Consider the following 27,872-nt stretch of genomic DNA (forward strand, 5'->3'; position numbering starts at 1 on the left):
GATCTGCTTTGCTCCTTGCTGCAAATCCCCCACACTCCACAGCAGACGATGCCTGGCAGACAGCAGAAATATGTCACCTGTCCCTTCAGGCTCTGGCCAGGAGACACCAGAGCACCCCACCCAAGGAGCATTTCACCACCTCTCAGAACTTGGCAGAGCAAATTCCAAGTATCTGGGGAACCCCAGGGAACTAGCATGCAAATTGAATACTAAGCCAAGACTCTTGTCACCTTCATCTTTATGTATTAGACTGTGGGACATGAAAGGAATCACCCTCCAGCTGGCTGGTTAAGGGAACATGAAGCAAACTAGGGTGGCAGACAAGGGGTAGGGTCTGGGAGACCCAGGTTCAAGCACTGGCTGAGAAAGAAAAATCTTGTGTGATGCTGGAAAAGTATTTTAGGGCAGTTTTGAAACGCACTAAGGACAACAGGAGGCCATTAATGGGACCCTGGGATGGACTTCTAGACATCAAAGTGCATGGGGCTCCACAGATTTCCACTTCCCCTGTCATCCAGAACAATAAGCCAAAGGAGATAAAATGGAAATTAAAGGTTTAACAACAAAGCTCCTCCCTGCCCTCACTGCATGGGCTGGGGTCTTCCACAAGGTCTCTTGCAGTGCTTGACTCAGCCCAAACGCCACTGCACTCAGGCAGCCACGGTGAGTGCCCGTTGCTGCTGGCTTTGTAGCACACTTCTCCCTCTCTCGGGGGAAAACCTGTAGCCAAAAGATGGGGAAACCGGCCACATCCTCTGATTTAGGCACTAAGGTGCCATTTCTGAACTAGGCTTCTCTGATGCTTCCACTCTGATCCCAGAAGAGAAATCATCCCCATTTTAACTGTCCTAGCGCGCCCTAGCGGGAGCGCGCTCCCTGCACAGCCCTCCTCACCCCCGCAGAAGTTACCCAGGGCAGGCGCTGGGGGCACGGGGAGACGGCTAAAAACCCTGCTCCCTGGGGAAGGGGCAGCAATTTCGACGCCTGAACTAGAGAAAAGGTAAATCAGCCTGGTATTATTTGAGAATAATGTCGTTTCTTTTTTTTATGGGGGGAAAAAAAAAAAAGCCAACAAAACAACTCATGACCTTTCTGTGAGGCACTGCTTTGTTCGTTTGCTTACGCATCACAGGCTGCATCCCCGCTCGCCAACAGAGCCGTACGCTCTGGGATTCATTCTCACTGCATGGGAGTTTCAGACAATAGAGCAGGCGCCGATTTGCCAACAGGAGAAACTATTTCTTACCTTTTTATTATTATTATTCTTTCTATGCTTGGATAGGAACAAACTTTGTGAGGAAAGGAATGAGAACATTCGGAAAATAAATTGTTGTTCGGTTTACGCACCTTTGGGTCTCATTCATAATCCAGGGCATTATGAGAATAACTCAGGCTGAAATCTGCAATATTTATTCTGTTACAAGGAAATTGTTTCTTTTGGAGGAAAAACATTAGAAAGCGATAGCAAAGCTTTGGGAAAACCCGACCATTTATGTTGATTCTTGAACTGGGGACATAACCTTCAAAACCCAGGTCAAGCTGTACACTCAGAGCTCTTTGGTGTCTCTGAAGCTGAGCTGATTGTGGGCCAGCAATCATCTCTGCAGCTTCACGCAACTGATTATGGATTTACAGCCAGCCAACAGACTATGCCAGCTCCAGGTAGGTGATTTAAATGGGACCTCCAAGGAACACAGTAAAACAAAAGCTGTTCCAAGCTGATAAGGGTTGAGAAAGAAAACTCAAACTCAGAGCTCTCAAGTCTCCCCAGTTACTGGGGAGTGCTCCTGGCTAGCCCGCCATCAGCACAGCTGCTGAAGTCAGCCCGGAGATTTGTTAACCGGTGGCAAGTGGGCCTGGGCAGCATGGACAAGGTTCAACTCTGCAATCCCTAGAAGCTCTTTTTCTCCTGGAGTACACCAAAAAACCTTCCCCCTGTAGTTCTCACAACGCCCTAAAGCAAAAAGGTAGAAAAAATCAGCACAGCCTGTATTATGTTACCCTCCCACCTCTGCTGTTGGGTTGTATCTGAGATAGGGCATTTGAAGCCTGCTTGAGCCAGCACTTCCACGAGTACTCGACTCGGCGGTGCATAATCCCGTAATACCCAGCGTAAGGGGTTGTAAGGCAACTGGAGAACCTGAGGTCCTGAGTCTGGCAAAAATGGTCCTGAAGGAAGGTACCAGATACCAGAACAAGGCAGATGGTGGCAGTGCCCCTTGTGACCGTGACACCTTCCTCACTTATACCTCCTTGCTTCCCATTTCAGTAGCTGCCAGTAAATAAACCAGGAGCTTGGGTACAGATGTACGCATCTGTCTTACACCGGGTATAAAAGAGGCAAGGGGTTGTACGAATGTATATAGGGCACAGGGAGGGATATGGATGAAAGTAGGGCCTGGTTAAGGAAAATGAACTTGATATGGTGAAGAATTACTAAGCTGAAGACTCTTTTTATGCAGGCAGAGATGCCCACAGTAACACATTTGCTCCAAAGCAGCCTCTTGGCAATGAGACACTGCGGTAGTACAGCTCCGCACCAGACCACTGCCATAGCACTCACCACGCATGTCACTTAGTTTCTTGAGCCAGGGTTGCAGGGACTCGCACTTCAGCTTCCTGTATTTGGACTGAATCTTCTTTCGTCCCCTGCCAGGCCCAGCCCACCCTTCAGCTAGCCCCCCGGCAGCTGCAGAGCCAGCTGAGGAAACCTAGGCCGGCCTCCTACACTAACAGATCAATACACAGCCCAATTAACCTGTTTTCTCTACGCTCCTCTTGGTGTGCTACGTGGAAAATAACAGAGATCAGGCTTACAATACGAACTCTAGCCAGGCTATAAAGCATTGCTATTACTCCCTGCAGTCCCAAGAGAAGGGAATCTAGGGTACTGTCCTGACAACAGCAGAACTAGGAATGCCATGCCTTTTGTATGTCTCTATACAACTTCACCCTCTTTTTACACTTCTTTATTAACACTGCAGAGTACATTGCTAATTAAGCCTGATTTTTCTCTCCTGGATGCAAGCCCTGACAGAATTTAGTAATAACCTTAATCCAGTACTTGTAATTCTAGTATTTACCTCTTTCCATGATTTCCAGTATGATGCTACTGCTTTCTTGGCTCAAGATGAACTTCTACAATGGTTTAAAACACCAGAAAAACTTCAGTGAGACGTCACTCCTATTGAATAAATGATGGTGCATGAGCAGAGCACAAGATATTTGAATATCCCCTAAACATCACAAAAAATAGCTAATTAGTTAAGCTCTATAGCGCAAAGCTAAACCTTTTGGGAGGCAGACTATTTGTTTTCTCCACATGGCCATCCTAAAAGCAGGACATATCTGGCACAGCCAAATCCATACACAAGAGCACAGAGGGCACTGGGTAAACCCAAACCGCCCTCCTGCCACGCAAGCCCCTGTGCAAACAGAAGCCTCATCTCAAGCCAAGGAATAACAAACTGCTGGACAAGCAAAAAAGCAAAAGCAAAAAAAGAAAAAACAACAAAAAACACTATTTACACAGGTAATGTCCCTCTATTTGTCTGAAAGTCCTGGCTCTGTGCTCTTGTGCACAGGCTGGCACGGCCAGCCGCCCACAAGCAGCATCCCAAAACACCCTGCTTTGCAAGCAGCATGCGCGCTGCTCCTTAGCATCTCAGGTGCTGCACCAGAATATGCAATTGCTCTCCAACACCGGATAAATATGCAGAGCTCCGACGAATCGTTCATTTTCACGTACATTAATCATCCCCAAAGCCCACCTCGGCTGTACCGATCCGTACTCTTTGTACAACTTCTATTCTCTCCAAGGTATGTATTTTCATAATGATGGTGCTCATGTACCACTTAGCAGTATATTTTCATTTGGCCCCAGCCACGCTTCTGAACAATAATTTATTACTGCTTGTCACTAGCTGCTACTAAGAGTAATACATATACCAAGTTTATTTAGCATTTACTATGTCTTGCTTGACTCTTTCTTACATAGACAACACAGTCCAAGACCAGAGATTCACAAATCAAAACAGCCCAGTTTCTGGGCCTTCCAGAGACACTTGTTTTGCACTTCCCAGCTTTCTGCCTGTAAGATCTAGGAACTTATTTGTTGAACCATTTATTTGTACTTTTCTAATGCAAGCAGAGAGCCTAAAGCAACCTGCCTGCTTCAAGAGCTGCAAGTGTACCGTGAACACCTATCTGAGAGATAAAACCACAAAAAAAGCACGTGGGGATGTCTTGGGGGCCTGTCCCAAATGCATATACCTGAGTCCCCCTGCACTAGAGGTGACATGAATCAGAGATGTACATGCTACATAAAACAAAACAGCTTTCAGCTTGCTGAACCCAAATTATTTGCTGTTTTTCCTGGCAATGCTACTTGCTGGGAGCAGCAGCACTGAGCGAGCACTGCTGCAGTGACAGGACAGCCCTGGAGGCCTCCTCAGAACATTAGCAAGGTGATGGCTAGGAGCTGGGCTGGAAAATAACTCCAAGAGCTCTCTACCTGCCTCAAACAGCATGGGTTGCTGCCATCACAACTGCTGCACCTTTTTCTGGGGTGTTCTGGCAGTGGTGTCAGGCACAAGCTAGGCTGAAAGCAAACAAAACTCCTTTGCACAGAACTCCAGGAAATCTGGAGGCGTGTAGGGGACGAAAGCTCTCCCTTACCAAGAAAAATAAATAAAGTGAAGAAAAATATCATTCTACTATTTGCAAGCTTAATTTTTTACCTTAGACTTGGTAAACAAGTGTTATGCCTTTGCTCCCTTCTCTTCAGTAGACTCTCAAGAGTTGATTTTCCACAGCTGAAACTGCACTATTTCTGAGGGGAAAACAAAAAGTAATCACCCTTATTGCTCCATCAGTGACTGTGCTGGGGTAGGCTGGGCTTCCTGTCAGCGAAGGGCCCTCTGACAAACCTGCACGTCCCACACAGATCCCACATTTGTCCCACATGGGTCCCACACAGGCACCACACGGATCCCATATGGGTCCCACACAGATACCCAGGCGCCACCTAGATCCCACACGGGTGCCACACGGATCCCACAGGGGTCCCACACGGATCCCACAGGGGTCCCACACGGGTTCCGCGTGGACCCCACATGGGTGCCTCAGGGATCCTGCACAGACCCCACACAGGTGCCACACAGACCCCACGCGGGCTGTCTGCCGGGCTGCCACCCGCTGCGCTCCGCGACCGCCCCGTCCCCCCCGCCGCCATCCCCGCCCCTCAGGCCGGGCCCCGAAATGGCGGCGGCCCCCGCCCCTGCTCCCTCCCCTCCCCGGGCCGCCCCACGTGGTGCTGCGGGCGCCCAAATCCCCGCGGGCCGCCGCTGCTCGCTCCTTCCTCCTCGTCCTCCACATCCTCCTCCTCCTCCTCCTGACACCCACCGACGGCGCCATGGCTGCCCGGCAGCAGCTCGGTAACGCGGCGGCGGCCGTGCGGAGGGCGGTGGGGTCCCGTGAGGGAACAGGGGGGACACCGACCGACCGCTGTGGAGAAGGCGACTGTTAAACCGACCGTTAACCGGCGGTGACCGTTAAAAACGACCGTTAAACGGCGGCGACCCTTAAGCCACCGTGAGGGGAAAGGTGGGGGGGGGGGGAGGTGGCGGCCATGGCGCCGGGCCCCGAAATGGCGTCGGGGTGAGGGCTGAGGGGAGGGGGGAGCTTCCTCCGTGCGTGTGTAAGTTACAGATCAATTTCCTCATCGTGCCTTTTTCTTTCTTTTTTCTTTTCTGTACGGTGTCGCACTCTTAAAAACGCCATCCTCGCGCTCTTCCCGCCTTCCAGCTCTGCTCAGCGTCTCCGAGAAGACCGGCCTGGTGGAGTTTGCCAAGAGCCTGAATGCTCTGGGCCTGGGTTTGATTGCCTCAGGAGGAACAGCCAAATCCCTGAGAGATGCTGGCTTGCCTGTCAGGTACGGGTGCTTTCTTGTGCATCACCATCAGAAATGCTCCTTGTGCCCTGAGGTTGCTTAAATTACCTCCCTTCAGAATGGAGGTAATTCTGTGCTCCATTCAGCACAGAATGGTTGAAAACTGGCACGGGATAAAAAAAGTCTGTAAGTAAGTCTTCCCCGCAAGACAACGCAAGCAAACACGTTTTCCCTGAAACAAACAAAACTAAAAGCCCCGAAACAAACTTCAGAATCATCTTGGCTACTTGGCTGGCTGGTGACAGAGTTGTGCTGTGCAGCTCAGCGCTGAGACCAGTAGAGCTGTCAGGAGTGTTGTGCTGGAGATGCGTTTTTGTCTGTCTGTCTTGAGCCAGGTTTTTTCCCGTGAGGTAATTAATGGTCAATTAGTGGTCGTGAAATTTGTAATCAGGCCCTAGTACTGCTCTTTACAGCTGGCTGGAAGCTGATCTTTGCCTGGCCCTGGGACAGGAAGAGTGACATGTGTCAGGGATATATTGAAGCTCAGCAGAGATCATTTGTCACAAATAATTTTACCAGGATGATGGCCTGTTTTTTGAGACAAAGCCTGCAAGTGCTGTGCGTTCAGTGTCTGAGAAGCAGCATGCACAGGCACTAGCTGTTTTGGCTCTTGATTTTTGGGAAAGCTTTTTGGGTTCTTCTGTGCCGTGACTCAAAATCAGCTCCAGCCAAAAAAAAAAAAAAAACACTTGCAGTATAGTGATGAAAAAATCTGTCACTTACTTGGCAGGACAGGTGACTGTGGCTCCTTTTTGCCTACACTGAATGCAGTGATAGGCCCCTGAGATGCATAAGCATGAATATACACCACCTCCAGAGTTCCCTCTCTGTTATCCAGCACTTGGTTTTGTCTCTCCAGATTCCTTACTTGGCTGTGCTATTGGCAAAGCCTGAAGCAAAAGATGGTCACATTTCCCCTTCTCTCTCCAGTTTATTGTAATTTGTATTCAGCTGTGGGGATGATACATATTTTCAAAGTGGATGAAAGACAGGCTCTAAAGTAACTTCATTGTTTGGGACATTTAATTAGGGTCTACCCAGATAGGATGATATGAAGCTGTTAGATCTATTAGAGAAACCCAGAATTGCTCTGTCTTAATTTGTTCTTACGTTGTTTTTCTGCAGTTCTGCTTGTTACTACATTATTGTTCTGGTCCCTTCTCTGCCTTTGGATTCTCTTCTGTCCACCAATTCCTTCATTTTATATCTCTTGAAGCACTGATGCTCATTGTAACTGTCAAAATCTGTTTGGGACAGGAGGACTTTTAAAATTCAACATGGCTCTAGCACATTGGTCTGATCTTTGATGGTGGAGACAGTACAGGGGATAGTGTTTGCAACCTTCCGCTTCCTGAATAAAGCAGAGATGTTCAGCTCTGGCTGTGACCTAAAAGGTCGCATCTTTAATGATGCGTCTTACCAACATTGCCAGTAGATGTAAATTGCCCCTGATGGGAATGAAACATTCAACCTATAGATAAAGTCATTATGGCACTTCAATTAACCTGCTGTTTTTTCATTGAGCAGAGATGTTTCAGACCTGACAGGATTCCCTGAGATGTTAGGAGGACGTGTGAAAACCCTTCATCCTGCAGTCCATGCTGGTATGTTGTTGATGGTGTGCTTTCAATCTGAAAAAGAAATCCATGGGCAGTGAGGGTGGAAAGAAGGAGTTGATGGCTGTCTGTTTGAGGGTTGTGTGGAAGAATTGAGTAATGAAAACAGACTTGCTCTAGCAGCAAAAGGAGAGGTATAATGCACAGGGTGGGGAAGAAGTTTATGATGACTGAAGGACTTCCTCTGTTGCTCTGCAGTTAGAGCTTTTCCTCCCTGGAGCTACCAGTATTTACAGGGCTCTTCTGTAAATGTATGTGTGTGTTCTTTGCTTAGCCAATTTCAGGCCTGTGCAGGCAGAGAGCTCCACTGATTATTAGTAACTTGTGGGTGAATCTGGCACGCAGCATATGGAGCATGACAGCATAATCTTTAGTGGGTGATTTCTGCATGCTGTAACCTTTCTTTGTTCCTCTTCAGCAAGGAAGAGGTGTGAGGGTGATAGGTCAGTCTGTCTCATCTGCTGCTTCATCTCCTGTAACTGTCCTTGAGATTCCTTGAATTAAACCTGCTGCCCATCACACATTACACACCTGAGAATGCTGGAGGCAGTCTCCTCTGAGGACTTCAAACCCCAGGCTGTGCTGTTGCATACTCCATGCCAGCCAGTCACCTGCACATTTCTTTCTGAGCTCTTAGACCCCAGCTAGCCACCTCTTCTGTTCAGCTAAAGCCACAGCCTCTCTTGCTTCAGTTGTTTCATGAGCTTTGTGTCTTGCTGGCTGATGAGTGACAGGTGCCTTTTTCCTCTCCATGAACTCCTTGTCAGTTTTAGTGTTTCAAGGTTAGCAAGCGAATGCTTGCACAGTCTGCCTTTGAGGTTGTCATTCAGCACTTGAAATCCTCTAGGATTCTGCATTGCAGAAAAAATCTGTTAGTAAGGAATCTGAGCAGCAAGGGAGTCAGGGAAATGGGAGAGGGTAGAGGAATAGGGACTGAAGACTGTGGAACTAGGATTGCAAAGGTTATGGTCAAAAGGCTTTGAGGAGCACAGTCTGAAGAAAAGTGCTGAATTAAAAAAAATGGTGGTGATCTAGTTTTTTTTTTTTTTTTTTTTTAATAAGGATTTACTGTTTTTGTAACTAGGCATCTTGGCTCGCAATATTCCAGAAGATAATGCTGATATGAACAAACAGGATTTCAGCCTTGTAAGGTAAATAAATGTTGGGGGACGTGTTGTAAGTCATCAGTAATCAAAAATAAACATTGGAGAACTGTCAGCATCGGTGGATGGGAGCAGTAGGGATCTGCACACCAGAAATACTGCAGTCTCCTTCCTTAGCCCTGTTGAGAGATACTGTTTTTAAAAACAAAATTTTCTACAGATGCATCTTCATCTCTTGGAATAAGAGAAAACTAAAACAAAAGAGTTACGCCGTGGTTTCCACAGGGATCAGAGGTTTTAATTTTTCCAGGTTATCTGTGAATTTTGATGCTTTACGTTTAGTCCTTGTTGGGCCACATTACACTTTTTTGCAGAGTTGAATTCAGCGGTTTAGGAACTGGTGCTGCTCCTTTCAACATGGCTCTGGGTGTTTGATCAGATGGCAATTCCTGATTTTGAAATACTTCCTTAGTAAACATACCCTTTGAGATTTGCATAATGTTTACTGAGTTTCAACATGCAAATAAAGAGTAGACATGAAAAGCAGGTCAAGAACATGCACCATTTGTACAGACAGAAAACAAATTTTAAAAAAAACCTGAAAACTTACTTGGGAGCCATCATGAGAAGGAAGTGAGCTGCAGCCAGAGACTCAAGTAATACAGTTCATGCGCTAACACATACCTAAGGTGTTTCTTTTCTATTTTTGTTAGAATGTATGTACTCAGTATTCTTACACAGGACAGGTTGGGACTATGTGTAACTAATTGGTTTTGTGAGCAACCAGTTTTGTCAGTGGTTAGTTCCTGATTTAGAAATGAATGGTTGAACTGAACATAATAAATTATAGGTATAACCAAGAGAGGAGGCATAGTTTGACTATGGTGATGGGACCAGAATGCATCTTAGCTTTTAAAATTGTTTTTAAAAAGCAACGTGCCCAGGATGAATGGATTTCCAGGCTGAATTTGAAAACCTGGAATTTAAAACCACAGGAGTCCTCATAGATGGCTCAGCAGTGGTGGCTCTTCGTAGTAAGCTGCATATTGAAGCAGGCTCTACTGAATTGCAGGCGAAGTAATGGTTTTACATCAGTGCCTTAAAGTGCATTTGTATCCGGAGCAATCGTTTGGATTATTTTATGTAAAACAGAAGGAGCTGATCCTCAGCAGGAGGGTCTTTGCATAGTTGCATTAAAGTTACATACCCAAGTCAAGGTAGGAAACCTTGGTGTTATCTTGGCTTCCACAGAGAATGCCATTAGCAGTGCTAAAGTCCACAGCTTGCTGATGGTTTGCAACAGGTCAGGAGCAGGAATGGATAGGGGAGAGAAATAGAAGTGGAAATAGAACTGAGGATAAAAGATGTGGTAGAGGTTTAAAGACATGAGGGGGTTCTGAAAACCATGCTGGAGGCTGATCATCCCCTCCCCTTGAGTTCATCGCACACTGGAAACAAGGGAACATTAGAGTTGGACGGGTTTGCCTTACAGCAAGTCACTGCTGACGCTGGGCATGCCTTGGTGTTAGGTACCTTCATGCGTTCACTCTGCTGGGTTAAAAACCTCGTATGTGAAAATCAAAACAGATCCCTTGTTTGATCAAACTACAGTTCTCTGGCACTGGTAGGATGGGACAAGGCAAGTTATTCCTCCGCAATTTGTGGAATAGGCTGCTGCTGCTTCTAGAGTAAAAATGGTGGAAAAATTGCTTGATCAGATCAAGTGACATGGGATACAGGCTGTGCACTGAATACCTCTCAGGTTTTGTATGGTGTTTTGTTGTTGTTGTTTGCAGTAGACCTTGCTCTGGGGGCTTACTCTTTTATAAAAAATGGGTTGCTGCCTTTTTTCAGTAGTGCCGAGAGCCTACCTTGAAGTCCTTTGGAATGGCTCCTGTTGCGCACCAGAACGACTAAACATTTAAACATATTTAAAGAAACTCTTTTAACTAACTTCTGTGAATTGTGGCATTGACCACCATAACGTTGTTTAACGCACAGAGTCCACTTAAATTGTGTGTGTAGTTTCACCATTGTAACATCACTCGGGCTGTTGCTGGACACCTTTGAGTCTTTTGGAGAAGGAAGCCTTAGCTAGAGCATTTTATGTTGGTCCCAGATCTGAGAGGCAAGACTGTAAAAACCACTGATAAATAACTTTTGCATTCTAAGCCAAGCTTGGCCTTTCTATTTCTTGCTGAGTAACCTTGTTTCTCCCCTTGATTCTTAGAGTTGTCGTGTGTAACCTCTACCCCTTTGTGAAGACCGTGTCTTCTCCAGGTGTAACTGTACCAGAGGCAGTGGAAAAGATTGACATTGGTAAGTTAAAGGCAGAACAGACCCATTCTCCGGGCAGATGTGATGGTTTTGGTCTTTTAAGTGGTCTCTTCTGTTGATTTGATGGCCTTACACGCCCATAAAGGATCATCAGACATCTATTTGATGTGGGAGTACAGGGACGCAGTTTGCCATTCTTCAGGATTCTGTCTTGCTGGGACAAGATGCTTTTGCTGCACTCCTTTACCAAGCTGTGGTCGCAGGAACTGAGCTATTGTGGTGCTGTGGCTGCGGGGGGGAGATGGGAAGCTTGGTCCTGTACCCTAAAATGTTTCCCTTGCAAGTTCAGGTTTCAGCAGTGGTGTCAATGGCCTCCGTGTGAGCTGTCCACTTGCCTCGTGTGGGTTACCTGCTCCTAGCAGTGGTGGCTAGGTCATCTCTGAACGTGCATTTTGGCAGCCACAGGGTTATCCCCATCACATGTTCAAAGCACCATGTCCGTGGTAACTGCCAGGTGAAAAATTCATGACAACCAAGCCAGGCTGCAGTGTGTCATGAAAGACATCCTTCAAGAAGGAAGAAGCAGTACGATACTGAGAATTTATCTGTGTCAGGCAGTAGAAGATGACTGTGTGCAGAAATGACCTGCTGGCAACTTGCAAACTAATTCCTTTGACAGATAATCTCACCTTGAAATGGAAGAGTCATGAGCGAGCAGCTAACGCTGTAGTAAATCTGCAGCTCTCACTGCAAATCTCCCCCTCTGGGGGAGAGGGAAGAGGGGGGGACACAAATTCTGCGTGTCTTCTGTGTTGCTTCCCAGTTTCGAGGAACTTACAGGAAATTAGTTATCTTGGTGGCATTTTCCCCTTCTCCACTGAAGTCTGCTGAAGAGCTCAAGGGTTAGAACTAGGAGAATGAATGCAGGGCTGGGTGAACCTCATTGCTTTTAAGCAGAGCCAAAATTTAAATGGCACGTGGCTGTTTTAACAGGCTGGCAAGGCATAGGTGGGGAAGTCAGGCACTGCCCAAAGGGAGAAGTCTGATGTGCAAGGATAGGGCAGGTAGGGCACACTTGCTACTAAAATGTAGAGAGCCAATTAAACCTTTTTTAGAGCCTCTGGCAGTGTAAGAAAAATAAAAAACCAGGAGCTCTGGAGAGAAGTTGAACCACTGAAAGTGCTCTAGGTGTTGCTGAGAACTAATTGAGGAGGGAAAGAAGTTGGTCTGCATACGTGGGAGGGTGGTTAGGGCCTGAGTTTGGAAGCGTGGATGCCTGTATCCTCAGCGATTCTGCTCTTGCTCGTTATTAACCCCAGAAGGCTTGCCTTTACTTCACTGCAGCAGCTCTGCCTGGCAGCTCGTGAACAGTGCAGGCGCAGTTTTGTGCCATGGGGTTGGAATGGGATTGAATTTTCTTGCAGTAGTTTAGTCCAAACGATGCCCAGCAGAGCTTTCCATTAAATGTTTTATGGAGTAGTGCTCACTCTGCATGTAGCGGTGCCAGCCTCTGCTTTTCTGTTGCAACAGCCTAGTATCTTGTCTGATTTAAAGTGTTTTAATCGCTGTGCAGAGTCAGATTTAAGGGGGAAGCATGGCATTTTATCTTACACGGAGGACCTGTGCAGTATTCATTAATATTTGCAGAGAGATGTGAGAGCCTCAGTTGCTTGGCAGTGTCAAAGCGAATCTTAGAGACTCGTCCCCAGCCCGGTGTTGCAGAGGATGATGCTTTAGCAATATGTGCAGAGCTGTCCTCTTCAGGAAGTGGCTGTGCTGCTGGAAGCATTGTTGCCCCAGGTGCTTAGCGCAGCACACGACCTGTTTTCACAGCGCTGCTGGTGTCTGCACCTTCAGCACCAGGCTGCATTGCACGGGCTGACTGCCCTGTGCTTTTTCAAGATTCCCTTTTCCTCGCAGCACTGGGGGAGGTGGGCACATGGATCTGGTACACATGTTTGGTTGTGCGCGACCCTTCTTGGCCTCAGATGTGGCTCTCAGTTACGCTGTGTCCAGAAGAGAAGCACCTCATGCCTCCCTGCCTCTCTTGCAGGAGGAGTTGCCTTGCTACGGGCGGCTGCGAAGAACCACGCTCGTGTGACCGTTGTGTGCGATCCTGCAGACTACTCCTCAGTGGCTAAAGAGATGGCAGCGTCACAGGACAGAGACACTACCATGGAAACCAGGCGTCACCTTGCGCTGAAGGTCGGTCGTCTTTGCTCACAGCGAAGGGCTGGGCCACACTTGTTTCTCTTCTCCCTTTCTTAAAACACCAACTCCTTTGTAAGTTGATGCCTTGTCAGTTGACAAGCGTCCCCCGTTCTGTCCCCAGGCTTTCACCCACACTGCCCAGTATGACGCAGCCATCTCCGACTACTTCAGGAAGGAGTACAGCAAAGGGGTGTCCCAGCTGCCCCTGAGGTACGGCATGAATCCTCACCAGAGTCCTGCACAGCTCTACACCATGAGGCCAAAGCTCCCCCTGACAGGTGAGGCCCAGGCTGGGCTGGCCCCCAGGGAAAGAGGGTGGCTGGGTATGTCTGCCAGGTGTCTACAGACCTCAAATATCCAGCAGTGCCTGCTTTTATTTACTTCATTACTGACTGGCACTGGCTTTGCGATGAAAAGGTTGAGCTGAGGGAGACAGAGAAGCTTGTCTGCTGACCCCCAGCAACACGTGTTGTCCGCGCTGAAGGTGCTTTGGGCAGATCTGTGCGGTGCACCTCCTGTTGGCCATCTACTTTAGATTTTGCAAAGGAAAACTTGTCATCAGTTTAAGATGCTTTGCTCCTTCCCATTTTAACATATTTAGTACCTGCCCAGTTCTTTCATGTCACCATTTGCTGTCTAGAAACCAAGCTGTTCTTCTCTGGATTTCAGTGTTTCTTGTTACATATAAAATGTAATATTACCTTTTTATTACCTTAGTTTTCCAGAGTGTTGTTTCTGGAGGCAGTGGCAGGGGGTGGTACCAGTCTCTCCCAAGAGCCTGGGACAGGTCTGGGGTCTGCCTCTGCCATTTTACAGGGCGTGCCGCTTACCACAACCTTGTTGCTCTGGGGGTATCACTGTTCGGGAGAGAAAGTCTGGCTAACTTTGTTCTTGAGATTGTTGGCAAAAACAAGCTCTGCCTTGTGTGCAGGCATTGTCCCGCTGAGCAGACAGTGAGGCTTTGTGTGGCAGTATTTCCTTGGACTTCAGCTCTGGTACTTCCTAGGAGGGTTTTTTACTCCCGCACTGGAAGCTGATTTGCTTTCAAGTCTGCCTCTCAGGCTTGGCAGCATACCAATGTTGTGTTCACCTGTCCTGGCCTTGTGCTGTTGCTGAAACAACCTTTCCTCCTGTCTCCTGAGATGCTCACGGTCCTGCTATGTCAACACCGACCATGCGGTTTTATGTGTGCCAGGGCAGAAGGCTTTGGGAGCAGACTTTCAAAGAACTCTTACCGTTGGCCCTTTCATCAGAAATCATGCCAGATGAAGCATTTTGTTAAAAGCTTGCCCTAAATTTCATGGCTGTGAATAGCTTTTCTGACAACAGTTAGAGACACAATGTACTTAAAGTTTGGCTAGTGCCTGAATACTTGTTGAATCAGAGACACAGTTGCTCTATGGAATTTCTTTACTAGATTTCAGCAGCCTGGGGTGGGGAAGAGAATTGTATTTGCATCTCCTGAGTCCTCAGCATACTCATTCCTCAAAAGTCACTGAAGCTTTTCAAGGTGCTTAACTAGTTGCTGAGGAGCTAGGGTCATTTGAAAAGAATAATCTTGTAGTGATTTCCATTCTTTGCGGGAAAAATCTCTTCCACTTGTTCTCTTGACTCTAGAGAGAGGGTTCTGCCTGCTATAATGTGTCTGTGTGCTGCGTTGCAGTGGTGAATGGCTCTCCAGGGTTTATCAACCTGTGTGATGCTCTCAACGCCTGGCAGCTGGTGAAGGAACTCAAGCAGGCATTAGGCATTCCTGCTGCGGCCTCCTTCAAACACGTCAGTCCCGCAGGTAGGGTGGCTCCTTGTTACACCACGCTTTTCTCCCTGAACAGACTCCGTGTCTTGGCAGTTTGGGGAGGTCCCAGGGGCAGGGAGCAGGGAAGGGCTCTGGTGCGAGTGCCCTGGCTTGTGTTTCCCACTAGGTGCTGCTGTTGGAATACCTCTCAGCGACGAGGAGGCCCAAGTCTGCATGGTGCACGACTTCCACAAGACCTTAACGCCCTTAGCGGCTGCCTACGCGCGAAGCAGAGGTGAGAGGCCCAGGGACAAACTTAACCGCTCCAAAGAGCTCAGCTTAACGCGCAGCCCTCAACAGCCCCTTTTGCACTCGGCAGGCTCTTCCCTTTGTAGTGCACTCCTCCTCCTCAGGTTTTGCTCCATAAGGATTCAGCCGGGTAAACGAGCTGCCCACATAGAAAAAATGGCTCTGCAAGTGAGCAGAACTTGTAAGCTGTTGTAATTTTTTCCTAAGAGGCTAAAATCACTCTGGATGCTGTTCTTTAATCTAAATGAAAGACCTATAAAGATTTTTTTAATTAAAACATATATATATATATATATATGCAGGTGTACATACATAGACATCATTGTGGGGTTTTGGCTAAAGGATCTGGATAACGAGGTAGCTGTGCTGGGAGCGCACTCAGCCTTCTGCTGCAGGTGGGGTGCTTGGGAACGCTTCATGGGGCAGGAATGTTTCTGCCCTGTACTTGGGTGGTTTTCAGTGCTTTTGAAGTTCAGAGTTCACAAAAAAGAAAACTAACAGTAAATAAAAATTCCTCCCTCAGTTTAGCTGAGGTTCTTTGTTAATTCTGTCATTGTCCATGGCGTTCCTGGAGAAACTGGACAGGTTTTGGAAAACAAAGCAAACTTACGTGTTAAAGGACACGATAGCATGGGTTCGTTTTTCACTATTGTGTGTTTTTTTTTTTTGATCAAAGGATCACCTCTGATCATTGCCCACAAAAAACCATCGCACGATTGGTAGAAGAGCAAACGTTCAGAATGGCAGTGACAGCAGGATGACCTTGCTACGCAGTAGAGCATCCATGATGGGTGCTGAGTGCTACCTCATTAAATACAGAGAATACTTAACAAAAAAGTGCTCTTAGCTACATTGCTGGGTCTGGTTTCTTGTGGGAAAAACCTGACGGGAGCATGGGCGTCTAAAAGCTTGCTTCTTTTTCCAGCTGTCTCCCATCTAAAATCTTTCTGTATGAACCTTGCCTCTCCCTGTCCTCTTGCCATCATGGCTACAGCAGAGCTGCTAACAGTAATGGAGATTGTAATTACTGAGTTAGAGCTTTTACAAACGCAGTGAAGGAAGACAGAATACCTGAGCTATGCAAATCTTTAAAGGTGCATGGGATTGAGGTAGGATTTTTCATTCTTGTTGCTCTCATGGCCTATTTTTTTTGCTGTGGAATTAAATTACTAGTTCTCTTGGAAATTGGCTGGGTTGTGGGAGCAAAGACTTCTCTCTGCATTATGCCGTAGCTGGATAAGTTACTAGAAAATGTGATTTTTGCAGGTGCTGATCGGATGTCTTCTTTTGGTGACTTCATTGCCTTGTCTGATGTCTGCGATGTGCCTACTGCTAAGATTATTTCCAGAGAGGTTAGTTAACAAGCAGCAAATCTTAGAGGTAGAAGGGAAAATCTCAATAGCTGGAGCCACTGGTTTGTAGCAGCCGTTCTGTTTGAATTTGACCTGTTTACTTAAGACTCTATATTGATTCATTTGTGTAATTCAGTGTGTGGGGTGCAGAATTTACACCTCTCTCTTGATGCTCTCTTCCTTCTGCCTGGCTGCATGGCAGAGCTTGTGAAATCGTGATGCTTGAAACGATGCTGTCCAAGAGGTGATTGCAAACATCCGTCTCCCAGTAGGCCCCTGGAAAGGAGCCCTGATTGTGCTCTCAGGAGGATCTGCTTGAAAGGCTGCAGTTGGAAGAGTAGGGGGCTGGAGCCTCTTGCCCCAGGCAGGAATGTGGATGTAGATTGCTGCCTGCCGGTTGGTACAAGTTACCTATTGGCTCAGCTGCTTCCCAGGCTGCACTTTAAACTTCGCTGGGTTCATCTTTAACTCCATAGCTAACCGCATTGCACAAGTTTAAAAGCAGAGTTAAACAACAGGGAGTTAATGCTTTACCAGGCACGTTCATCCTGTTCCATGCTGCTTATGGTTTTGTTGGAGGGGAAAGCACAACACGAAAAGCTGTCTTGTATACTGGAGATTTCTTCTCAGAAAAAAAATGAAAGGTCACATTTGACTTGTTTGTGAGGGCAACATTTGGAACACTACCTATTAAGAAACAAAGCAAAAATTAAAAAATGTTGGGTGATGAGAATGTGAAAGAAGTATACAACTTCATGGCACTGAGTAACTCTTCCTAGCTTCAGCACTTTTAAGGCAAAACAAAACTACTCTTTTAGCTCTTTTGCCAATATTTTGTCATCAGGAGGGTGACTGCTGAAATAGGGATTTTTATATATATATATTTTTTTGAGGCATGTTTCCTGTTAGAGCTGAGAAGTAGGGATGTCCTCCACCAGCAGTTTTCCTCCTGGAGGGATACATTAGTTACTAGTTCTGTTGTGTATGAAGTGATTGATTGTGCAACAGCTTTCACTAACTCTGCTAAGAGCTGCCAGTGCTCTGCTGTTTCCTGTTTGAAAGGCTGGAACAGATATTGTAGTGGTATTATATGGTACAGACAGACCCTGACAGGTCAGCCTCCATCCTTTTGGTTATGAGAGGAAGAGGTTTTGGCATTAGCTCCTCTCTTTTTCACATGGACACTGAGATCTCTGTGTGTTGCAGGTATCTGATGGCGTGGTAGCTCCTGGATACGAGGAAGAAGCCCTCAAAATTCTTGCCAAAAAGAAAAATGGTAGTTACTGCGTCCTCCAGGTTTGTATTCCTGCTACACTGTAACCCTCTGATGCTCTTCCTGTATCTGCTTTTCACAGGCGCTAGTGTCCAGATTGCTTTGGGGTATCTGGACTAGGGAATCCAGGCTTCCCTGCAACATAAGGAAATGTTTCCTGGTTTTTGGGGGATTCCTTCAAAATCATCCACTTCTGGTGACTGGACTGACAGATTAATAATGCTGTCAGAGCAGCCAAAAAGGTCCCGCTTCTGCTTGAATCTGAGACAAACCTGCACAGAACTTTACTAGAACATCGCAGAAAGAAGAGCCAAGGGTTACCTGAAGTTGCAATTGTAGTGTTACTACCGAGGGAGCTGTAGAAGGTGGCTCAGGAGCTTGAGGCAGGCAGGAATGAAATTGCAGACAATCTTGGCAGGCGATTACCTCCTGAATTCAATTAGCTTTGCAAGGATGAGGTCAGATTGGTTAAGACTGTAGCTTTAGGGCCTGTCTGAACAGGGATGCTAAGCAAAGTTGATCTGGACAAACTTAAATGGGTTAGGGAAGCCATATAAAGTGTGTGCACGCTTGTATTTAAAGCTGGGAGCCTTAATCTGGTTTACTTCATGCCTCAATTACCTGAAGAGGGGCTACCAAAGTTCTAAATAAGCCTATGCATGGGTAGACCTTAACGAAGCTTAACAGTTCCATTTAACTTGGCCCCTTACACCTGTACAGCTTAATTGTGCTGCATGCTTGCATAGATGAGCCCCAGGAGAGTGAATCTCTGGAAATAATCACGTTCGCTGTTTTCTTTAATGTCAAGTGGCTTGGAAATTGTACCTTAAGGCATATATGAAAGCACTTAAAATATTTGTGACGTTCCTGTGGTGGACTACAAGACTCTTTGTGCAGAAGTTCCTACCTTTCTGTAAAGACTGGAAGGCTGTAGAATTTTGTGGCTTGCACCATGGACGCTTTAACTTTTAAGTGCTTTAACTGGCCTATCTGTTGGCTTTTAGATGGACCCAGCTTACGAGCCCGATGACACTGAGATTCGGACCCTCTTTGGACTGCATCTCATGCAGAAGAGGAACAATGCAGTCATCGACCGGTCATTGTTCAAGAACATTGTTACAAAGAACAAAAACGTAAGTGTCAGAAGATAAATGAGCTTAAAGACCGGTAGAGTGAGCTGGTATGCTTTCATCAAGGAAGGCAGCGCTGTTCTATTTTGAGAGCTTTTAATATATTTTAATGAGGTTTAACTGGCTTTCACCAAAATAATGCAGCAAGCTTTTTGGCCAACAGTGCTTGGGCAAATCAGGGTGGTTTGGTTTTGTTTTGATTTCTTGCCTAAATAAGTGGAGATGGACCTTGCCCTTTATCTCTGACTAACAAAAGGTTTATTTCTTATTTATAAGAAGCCATGTTGTTTAATTTCTTATGGTGAGACAGCCATATGCTCAGGATCCATCGTGATCTCATTCTGACTCACCGTTCAGTTCTCCCGCTTGTGTACAATGCATAAACTCTGGCCTTTCTGGTGTTGCTCATCACTTAGAGTTGACATCATCAGAAAACTTGTCAGTTATTTCTGTGTCTCCGGTCTTGTTCTCATTAAAAAACAGATGTTAATGAGTGCGTCGTTAGTCATGGGCTCAGGAGCAAGCTCAGACCTTGAGGTAATAAAAAACATATTAATAAATTAGCCATGGAGTGTATTTAAAACACCTCATGAGGATATTGTGAGCTATTATTATTATTGTGGTCCTGTGCGTACTTGAGTATGTGCTTAGCTTTTTGCCTGTGAGCGCTTCTGAAAACAGAAGACGCTGCAGGATTAGGGCCAGTGCCAGAGCCATCTGGACCTGGTAGGACTGAGTCTTATCCCTACCAACTACGAGGTTAGCTGCCAGACCAACTGGTAACAGTTTTGTTGGTAACTGAACAAAACAGAATATTTTTAGCTGTCTTTTTTTCCTCGCTGTGACACAGTCCTTGTGGAGCTTTTGGAGGCTCGCAGACCCCCAGCCAGTTGGCTGGCCGTGCCGTGCCCATTAGGATGGGCTGTTGACAGTGGCGTTTCGTTTCAGCTGCCCGAGTCTGCCGTCCGAGACCTGATTGTTGCCAGCATCGCTGTCAAATACACCCAGTCCAACTCGGTGTGCTACGCCAAGGATGGGCAGGTAACCAAACCAGGGGGCCCTGGGGAGCGTGATTTCGCAGCCAGGCTGCTCGGAGTGCTCGCTTTCCTCAGGCACGAGCCTTAAAATCACTTAGTGCAGGAAGCTGCTCAACAGGTACAGATGAACGGCCCCACACAGTGCCATGCAGAACAGGAGCTAAACGTGTGCTTCTCTCAAAGCTGCCTCAAAACCCAAACTCAACATATTTCTCTTGGGGTAATGACAGGGCTGGCATTTCAATGACAGGGTTGGAAGCGTTCTTATGTGCTTCTGCAAGTTAGGCCTCGAGTCACTTCTTTGTAACTGTTCTGCCTTTTCTTTACCATTTTTTGAGAGCGTGTGCATATGTTGGGGTCTGTATAGAGCCTTAGGAAATTACAGTAGTTATTCACAGCTAGGTTTTGACTGTCCACATGGTTCTGAGTTTTATTTTATTTTCTTATATAAGAGAGATGAGATGTGGTTTCTTTTTTCCCCTTTGGGGAACTAGAAAACTTTCTTGCTTCCTGATTTTTAAATGCTTCTGATGGATGTTGGAATTTACAGGGGTGTTATCAACTGTGTAGGTGAGACAGGAATTTTGATTTATGAAATCTTTTCTTTCCAAGCTCTTACTAGGTGTTCAATTTAAATCAGTTATGCAAAAGTTATTGTAAATGTGTTGAAAATAATATATTTTTTGCCCAGAGGCTCATTCTTGTAACACTGTTGTTTAGCTGGCTCTGTGTTCTCCATGGCAACTTTTCCATAACTAGGGTTATTTAAAAATAACAAATAAAACATAAAAATCAGAATGCTTTTGATCTTTATCATCATAATTCAGCAAGATGAATCAAACAGTGTATGCTTTAGGTGCAGACTGAATGAACTGCAGCACTGTTCTTTTTGCAGTGTTACACATCTACGTGTGTCAGATTGTTATTACAGCCTGAAAACATTGCAGCGCTGCCTCACAGTATTTGCTAGGGTCATGTGCTGTGTGGTTCTTGAAAACACATCTCTGGAGATGCAGCATTTTTCTTTTCTTTTTCCTGGTTGTTTTTCTTTGCATTTAAATGGCTCTGTTCTCAAGAGCACTAATTCCTGTAGACCCAGAACAAAGGTGTCACTATCTTTCCTCCTTTTCCCTTAGTCCAACAGCAATTTCCTCACTCCTTTTGTAAGTCTGAGCTTAACGCGGTGCTGCAGCTGTGTCTGAAACGTGTGTGGTAATGCATGCACCATATGGAAGGAGGAAGGTACGAGGGAGGAGTGAGAGCACTGTGGGGCAGACAGGGGTTTAACTAGCGTGGCTTCAGGGATGTTTTGTGTATTTGCAGGGATATATTTTAATTAAATACTAACGTGTGTTGTCTTGGTTTGCTGTATATATGGGACAAGAAAGGCGAAGATCAGAGGTCTGCACGCTGCGCTGGGAAACAAATGCCTTGTTTTTATCAGCAAAGATCAGCCATTCAATTGCTTAGTCACAAAGGTGGGAAATCGGTGCTGGGGGCCTCAAATCAAAGGTTAATGTCTTCCTAAAGAGACTCCTTGCAGTCCAAATGCAGAGATAGCAGAGTAGCATGCTATAGGCAGCGATGGAGAAGCTTAGATAGGAGCTCTCCTAGTTTGAAAATGTCTGAAAAGCCTCTTGGGACTGCTAAGTAGTGAGACCATTGTTCCCAAGGTACAGATGGGGCAGGAAAAAAGGTCCTCTGAAAATCCAACGCTGGTTATCTCAGGTTCCTTTGGGTGATGCTGTGCAGAACTCACTGCTGGTCACATCACCCACCGAGGCACGTCATCAGATGAGTACAAGAGCGTTTGGGTGCAAATCAAGCACCAGAGACAAAGTGATTTCCAGATCGTTAGGGTTAACGTGCATTTCCATAACCTGACTTGTTTAGGTTATGTGAGCCAAGTTTGGGAAATCCAGAGTTCTTCCGGTTCCGTTGCTTTTGTTTCTGCAGGGGTTATTTCAGCCTCGCACCATTCCTGCTGCATTCCAGAACTGGTGTATCAGCTAACCAGAACTTTTTTTGACAGCTTGGCTTCATCGGCTGCTCCAGCTGGGGCTGGTGCTCTGTGCTAGTAAGTCCTAGGAAAGGATGGAGTGGGAGGAAGCATTTATGGACTTGAGTGTCACTTAATTTGCAGGAAGCCAGCTGCCACTAATTGCAATAAACACTCTCACTTGTTTTGTCTGACTTTCAGCACAGTGAAGCCAAAGTCTGTAACATGTTGATTTACACTTTGTTCAATGATACCATCGTGTTTAAGCATAGCTGTTTAAAAATGTTATTGCCTGGTTCTCTGTGTATGAGGATAAAACAGACCTGGTGGTTCACCTGTTTTCCACCAATGCCACAGACATTTGTCAGTTACTGCCTTGCTTGTTTGTCTTCCCAATTGTGAAGTCCTTTATTTGATTTTATAATTCCAAAGGCGTTTAGGATTTCAGTTTTCATTCATTACTCAGGGTAAATCTGGCTAAATCCAGGCTAATCTACCTCATTGTGCAAGGACTCTTTGGACATCATCCACTCCACACTTTTGTACGCTATTCCAGTTGTGGGACACGTTTGGCTTTCCTTTGAGCCGAAGTGTTCTGGTCAAGCAGTTCTCAGTTCTCACCCAAGCTTTTTCTGTTAATTCTTCTGCCCGCCCTGTGTTGCTGTCTCCTTTCCCTTGAGCCCAAGCAGACCCTGCGTAAGCACTTTTTTTCCCCAGTAGATTAAACTCTGACAGAAACATAATTAACTTTTCTGTCAAAAAGAGGCAGGAAACGGAAAGGGGTGGGCAGGCTTTGGGGAGGATTTTGAAGTTTGTTACGATTTCATGTGGAAGCAAGCTGCTGGTTGAAGAAGGAAGAGATGAGGTGTAGGAAGAAGGAACAGACAGAAAGAAATGAAGTGAAAAAGGGAGAATAGGTACATTGAGACCCATGTGTGGAGAGATCCGAGTACCAGTCTGTAGTGCGTATTAAGCAGAAGCTCAACCTTCTGATTTCTCCTCCTGAGGCAAGAAATTCCAGTCTAGACTGAAGAAATCTTCCCTAGCAGTGTTGCGTCAAAACATCCTTTTGTACAAAAAAAGGATTGAGCTTTCCCTGACTCAACATTTTCCCATGAAGTGCATTTTATTACCATGTTCCTCCCAGGCTGGAACAGTAAACTCAAGAACAATGTGGGCTCATCTGGAGGAGGCATAAAGTGGAGGCTTTTTACATTCTTTTGCCTTTTATGCCATTATAATAACAGTTCTGTGCGTTGCAGATAGGCTTCCCCAAATCTACAGAATCTAAGTCTGAAGGTGTGGGAGCAGGGACTGGACATCAGGGTGTGTTTCTGGGGGGAAGGTGCCCCTAAGCCATGAGAAGCGTAGAAGCTATTTAATATTTACAATAATACTGACAGCCCTGTGGGTTTATTAAGTGCCGATGGCTGTTGGGTTGGAGCTGAGCAGATGATATCAGATAGCAGCACAAGCCTTTCATTTGCTCCTTGGGGGAACGGTATCCAGCAGCATGTTTTATGGTTCTGGTAAGAGGTGAAGTCACCGTGTCTTGATGAATGAGAAGACAAATGATTCATTCCTTTGAGGGCAGCCTTTGACTTATAGCTTTACCATCTGCTGCAGTCTGAGCTGGAAACTCTGAGGCACTGGCCAGAACTGCTGGCTTCAGCGTGGTGTCCCTGGAGCAATCCCCCCCGCAAACAGTCTGGTGAACAGTTCAGCTGTGGCTTCACAGGAGGAGGAAATTGTGGAAGGGAGTCTTGTTGTCTGACAGATCTCTGGTTCGAAAGGGCAGGAGCTCTCTTTGGGAAGCAGGACCCGGAGATCTGAAAGCCGTGGAGGGAAGTTACCAGCCTGAGTTTGACAACTGTGGTTAGATCAAGCATCTAGCATCTGTTTGTCTGGCACACGCTCATGGCAGAGGCAAAGCTGAGGAACTGCAGACAGCCTGGGGCTCAGGGGACCCCAGCTCAGTCCCTTGCACTTGCAAGCTGTGACTGCAGGTAGAGCAAAATGGACTTGAACAGCACATCCCTGTGCCTGGAGGGCGCTGTGAGGGCGAGTACAGAGTTGGCAGGGACCTGAGGTGCTCCAGGCACTTAGCACAGACTGCCCCGACTGGCACTGCTCTGTGGACACCTCAGTGGACCTGAGGTGAGTGGCCTTGCCTCTGCAGGCAGAGGGACTTGTAGGGCCTCAGGCACTGCAGCAGGGCTTGCCCTGGCCGTTCACATGCAGCAGTAGTCAGCAGCGGTGTTTTTGCACTGATGTGTTGTTTTGTCTTGGCTGAAAGGGAGCTGAGAGCCTGCCACGAGTCCAGAGCCCATGGCACTGTCTGGTTTGGCTCCAGTCTTGAACGTAATGAGGTGTGAAAGCGTGAAATGGTGGCCCTGGCAGTGCTGAGTTTTCCTGGTTCCTGAGGGGACGGTGAAGCAGTGTCCAGTAACCAAGATGTCCCTCGCCACGCTTACCTTTCAGTAGTGTCAGCACTTCGGGGCTGTCTTTGCCTCTAGCGCAAGTTTGTTTGTGTTAGCTAGGATGCAAGACTTGTTTGCCTTGTGCATTGGGCTGTGACACGAGGCTTGTGGGGTTACCTGACCACCAGGCTCCCAAGAGCCTCTGCATACTTTAATCTATGGTCCATGTGAAGAAATTGCCAGAAGTTAAATGTGTTTGAGGAGAACTGGGCTCCAAAGTGGTCTGAAAAAAGTGAATGAAAACTGAGTAAATAACGTACTTTCATTGGAGCTTCCTTGAAGGAAAAGTCACCTTTTGGATTTTGCTCCCAGAACCACTAGGTCTGCCTTACATCAGGCACAAGTGCTATTAAATAAGGTTTGCAGGCGGCTGTTTTTAAAACCCCAGCCTTTCTGGCAGCTGCTAGAGTAGGAAATGTGTTGGGAGCTGCAGGGCCTTGATAATTACGTGATGCGATGGTCCTACTGGCCAGCCTTCCTGGTTGAGCAGTGGATTTACTTTCTTGCTGGCTTGACAGACAAAGTGCCCTGTAATCCTCTGCATATCGCAGTTGGTCTGTGATTCTCCCACTGGGAAAGGTAGATGATGGTGTTTGGGTGACCCCGGCTCAGCCTTTAACCTCCCTGTGAAGCGCCAAGGACAGGTAGGCAGCCCACCATCTCCTTACAGATTCATGTGTTCCTACAGCCAACGGGATTTTGCTTTGCCTTAACCAAAAGCCGTGGCTACCCCACCCTCCTGAGGCTGCACAGTTGGGCTCTGCTGGCTGAGGCTGTATTTCGGTGGGTGGGGGAATGTGATGTGTGCAGAGCGACTGTCAGCTCAGCAGGGCCGTGGAAGTTACCGGTGCAGAAAGCTGTCCCTGTGGCCAGGCTACAGGACTGGGGATTTCAGTTTTCCTTGCTAACTACCTGCACTCTTTCCCCGATTCAGTAAGGAGCAGCTAGTTTGTGGGAGGTCTCTCCTAGTCCCTTGGCTGGAACGCGGCTGCGGTTAGGATCTCTGTGAAGCAAGGCGTGATCCCGCTTTGTGTACCCGCTGCAGGTCATAGGCATTGGGGCCGGCCAGCAGTCCCGCATCCACTGCACGCGCCTGGCTGGCGACAAGGCGAACAACTGGTGGCTCCGGCACCACCCACGCGTGCTCTCCATGAAGTTCAAGGCGGGCGTGAAGAGAGCGGAGATCTCCAATGCCATAGACCAGTACGTCACCGGGACCATCGGTGAGGTGAGTGCCCAGAGGTTTCCCCAAAAGCTTCGGCTTCTGCCAGACAGCTGGAAGTACCACTACCAGGGCGGTCAGTTCCCCACGGCCACGTCATGGCCGGGGCAGACTGCCCTGACTTGCCCCGCTGACGCTGCACCCACTGCCCCAGGTACTGGGACCTGCTCTGTGCTTCGGTGTGCAGGTTGCTGTCCTCCGATAGCGTCCTTCACTGCTAAAGCTGCAGTTAGTTTTTAATTTCGCTGCCCCATCATGCCGGCTGTCCTTCCTTTCTCACACTTTGCTTGCATGGCATTTTGGATTCTCAGAATCCATTCTCTACCTCCCTGATACAAGACAAGAAAATAGTATGCCCTTTTTAAGTATTGAAAGCCAGGAGCTGGAGCGGGGACCTCATGAATCATCTCTGAGCGGTTGCTGGTTTTTAAGGGGATAAGGACTGGCGCAGTTGCTGTTCTGAAGGTGAATCACAAACCAGGCTGCTGTTTGCCATGCATTAAGTCATCTCCCAGATCTGTTTGTGTGTGCTGGCATTTACACAGGGCAGCATGCTGCAGGCAGGCCAAGCAGAGCATCTTGGAGTTAATGGTGGGGGGAAATACCTCAAGTCCTAGGGCGCGGAGGGGAAGGAAGGGAGTTCAAAGGATGCAGAAAGAACTGGCAGTGGTAATTTGTTCCCACCATCACTCAGGACCTTAAAATTCCTGGTAGGAAGCTGCCAGCAGCAGAGCTGGGTGTCAGAGGGGTGCCATCGCTCGTCCCTGCGTGCTCCTAGTGGGGCAGTGCCCGGAGGCTGTGCTTGGGGCTGAGCTGGCACTTCCCGATCTTTCAGGATGAAGACCTGGTGAAATGGCAGGCCATGTTTGAGGAGGTGCCCGCACAGTTAACCGAAGCAGAGAAGAAGCAGTGGATTGCCAAGCTGAGTGCCGTCTCCCTCAGCTCCGATGCATTCTTCCCTTTTAGGGATAACGTGGACAGAGCTAAACGGGTGAGGTCTCGGCCGGGATGTCAGGGGGATTGCACAGACCAGGCTGGCCATTTGGATTCTGGGCAGGGTGTTCTTGTGGTCATTGGTCTCAGCTGAATGGAAATTACCCAGCCATTGCTTAGGGTGTTGCTTTGGGATGAAAAGAGTATTGACATTTATTTAAAAAAAAAAGTTTAAGAGCAAGGCAAGGCCTCCAGAGGAATGGTTTTAATCTCGCTTCTGAGCTATGAAGAGAACCGACTGCTTAAATGAGGGGCTCCCCTTTGGCTTACTTCAGGAGTGGAGGCCGTTGTTTGTTCAGCCCGTAGTGGAGTAGGATGTTAATGAAGGGCTGGGGCTGCCAGCTCCTTTTCAGCAGGATTTTGGTTTTCTGTCCTCTAATCCTTCTCTCTCTCTCTCTTTGTTCAGAGCGGAGTACAGTTCATCGCCGCCCCGTCTGGCTCCGCTGCTGACGAGGTTGTGATCGAGGCTTGCAATGAGCTGGGAATAACCCTGATTCACACCAATCTTCGGCTCTTCCATCACTGAGTTTACGGGGGCAGTTGTGGTCCCTCTTTGGTCACAGTCTCACCAGCAGCAGTGGTTGGAATATCACCAGCTTAAACCAGGAGGCACGAGCAATCTACGCATAGCAAGTATCTGTAAGATCTGCAAACAAGACTTCTCCCTGTCCTAACAGGGAATGAAGGATGCAAGCAGTTGGCCTCTAATGTAGAAAATAAGTCTTTTACAAATAAACGTACGGTTCTTAGCTATGTGGAGCTTATCGTATGTCGTCCAAATAGTGTGTCCTGAGGAAAAAAGCTTATTTCTGAGGTAAATGTTATGGCCCAGACTTTACCAATTCATGAGAAAGGTTATGGGATAGTATGGAAGCTTGGCTTAGGCCAGCTTGTGAATGTGCTGATAACAACCTGGGTTGTAAACTGAACTGAGCCCCTTTTTTGGGAGTTTGCGGGTACTGTCCTTCAGGTGCTTTAATCCATCATCCCCTTTCCTTGTGAGGAGAGGGAAGCGGATCCTTTGTGTGAGATAATCTCAGGTTCAGTACTCAGCCCTGCCCTGGATGTGCTCGTGGCTGAGCGGCGGTGTCGGATTGCTGTCTTAGAGGTGAAGAGACTCCTTTCTGCCCATTTGACATGCTTGTTCTCATACGGAGAGTTCAATTCAGAGTTCATGCACAGGCA

The 27,872-nt window shown here is 47.2% G+C and overlaps 2 protein-coding genes across 4 annotated transcripts in view; one reads left to right on the forward strand and one right to left on the reverse strand.

Annotated features, from left to right (window-relative positions):
* ABCA12 (ATP binding cassette subfamily A member 12) overlaps positions 1-5,558 on the reverse strand; it is a 111,614-nt gene extending 106,056 nt beyond the window's left edge. Inside the window, exons 1-3 of one of the 3 annotated variants that reach the window (XM_066999642.1) lie at positions 5,404-5,558; positions 4,740-4,831; positions 3,084-3,184 (exon numbers count right to left, since the gene is read on the reverse strand). In XM_066999642.1, coding sequence (XP_066855743.1) covers positions 3,084-3,093 — 10 coding nt within the window. In that variant the 5' untranslated portion in view covers positions 3,094-3,184; positions 4,740-4,831; positions 5,404-5,558. Of the gene's footprint in view, positions 1-3,083; positions 3,185-4,739; positions 4,832-4,928; positions 5,140-5,164; positions 5,184-5,403 lie in introns of those variants that run through there. The other 2 variants (XM_066999644.1, XM_066999643.1) reach the window with 2 other exon arrangements.
* Positions 5,279-27,440, forward strand: ATIC (5-aminoimidazole-4-carboxamide ribonucleotide formyltransferase/IMP cyclohydrolase). Its single transcript, XM_013178608.3, has 16 exons — positions 5,279-5,435; positions 5,806-5,932; positions 7,478-7,554; positions 8,651-8,717; positions 10,900-10,988; positions 13,000-13,151; positions 13,279-13,435; positions 14,821-14,946; positions 15,080-15,187; positions 16,468-16,553; positions 17,760-17,849; positions 18,831-18,959; positions 19,905-19,997; positions 25,518-25,700; positions 26,530-26,685; positions 27,094-27,440. Exons 1-16 carry the CDS (start codon positions 5,414-5,416, stop codon positions 27,211-27,213), a joined length of 1,782 nt encoding a protein of 593 aa, XP_013034062.3. The 5' UTR covers positions 5,279-5,413; the 3' UTR covers positions 27,214-27,440.
* The last annotated feature ends 432 nt before the right edge of the window (positions 27,441-27,872 follow it).

This window comes from Anser cygnoides, chromosome 6 (genome assembly GCF_040182565.1).
Source record: "Anser cygnoides isolate HZ-2024a breed goose chromosome 6, Taihu_goose_T2T_genome, whole genome shotgun sequence".
In the NCBI taxonomy this organism is placed as follows: Eukaryota; Metazoa; Chordata; class Aves; order Anseriformes; family Anatidae; genus Anser; species Anser cygnoides.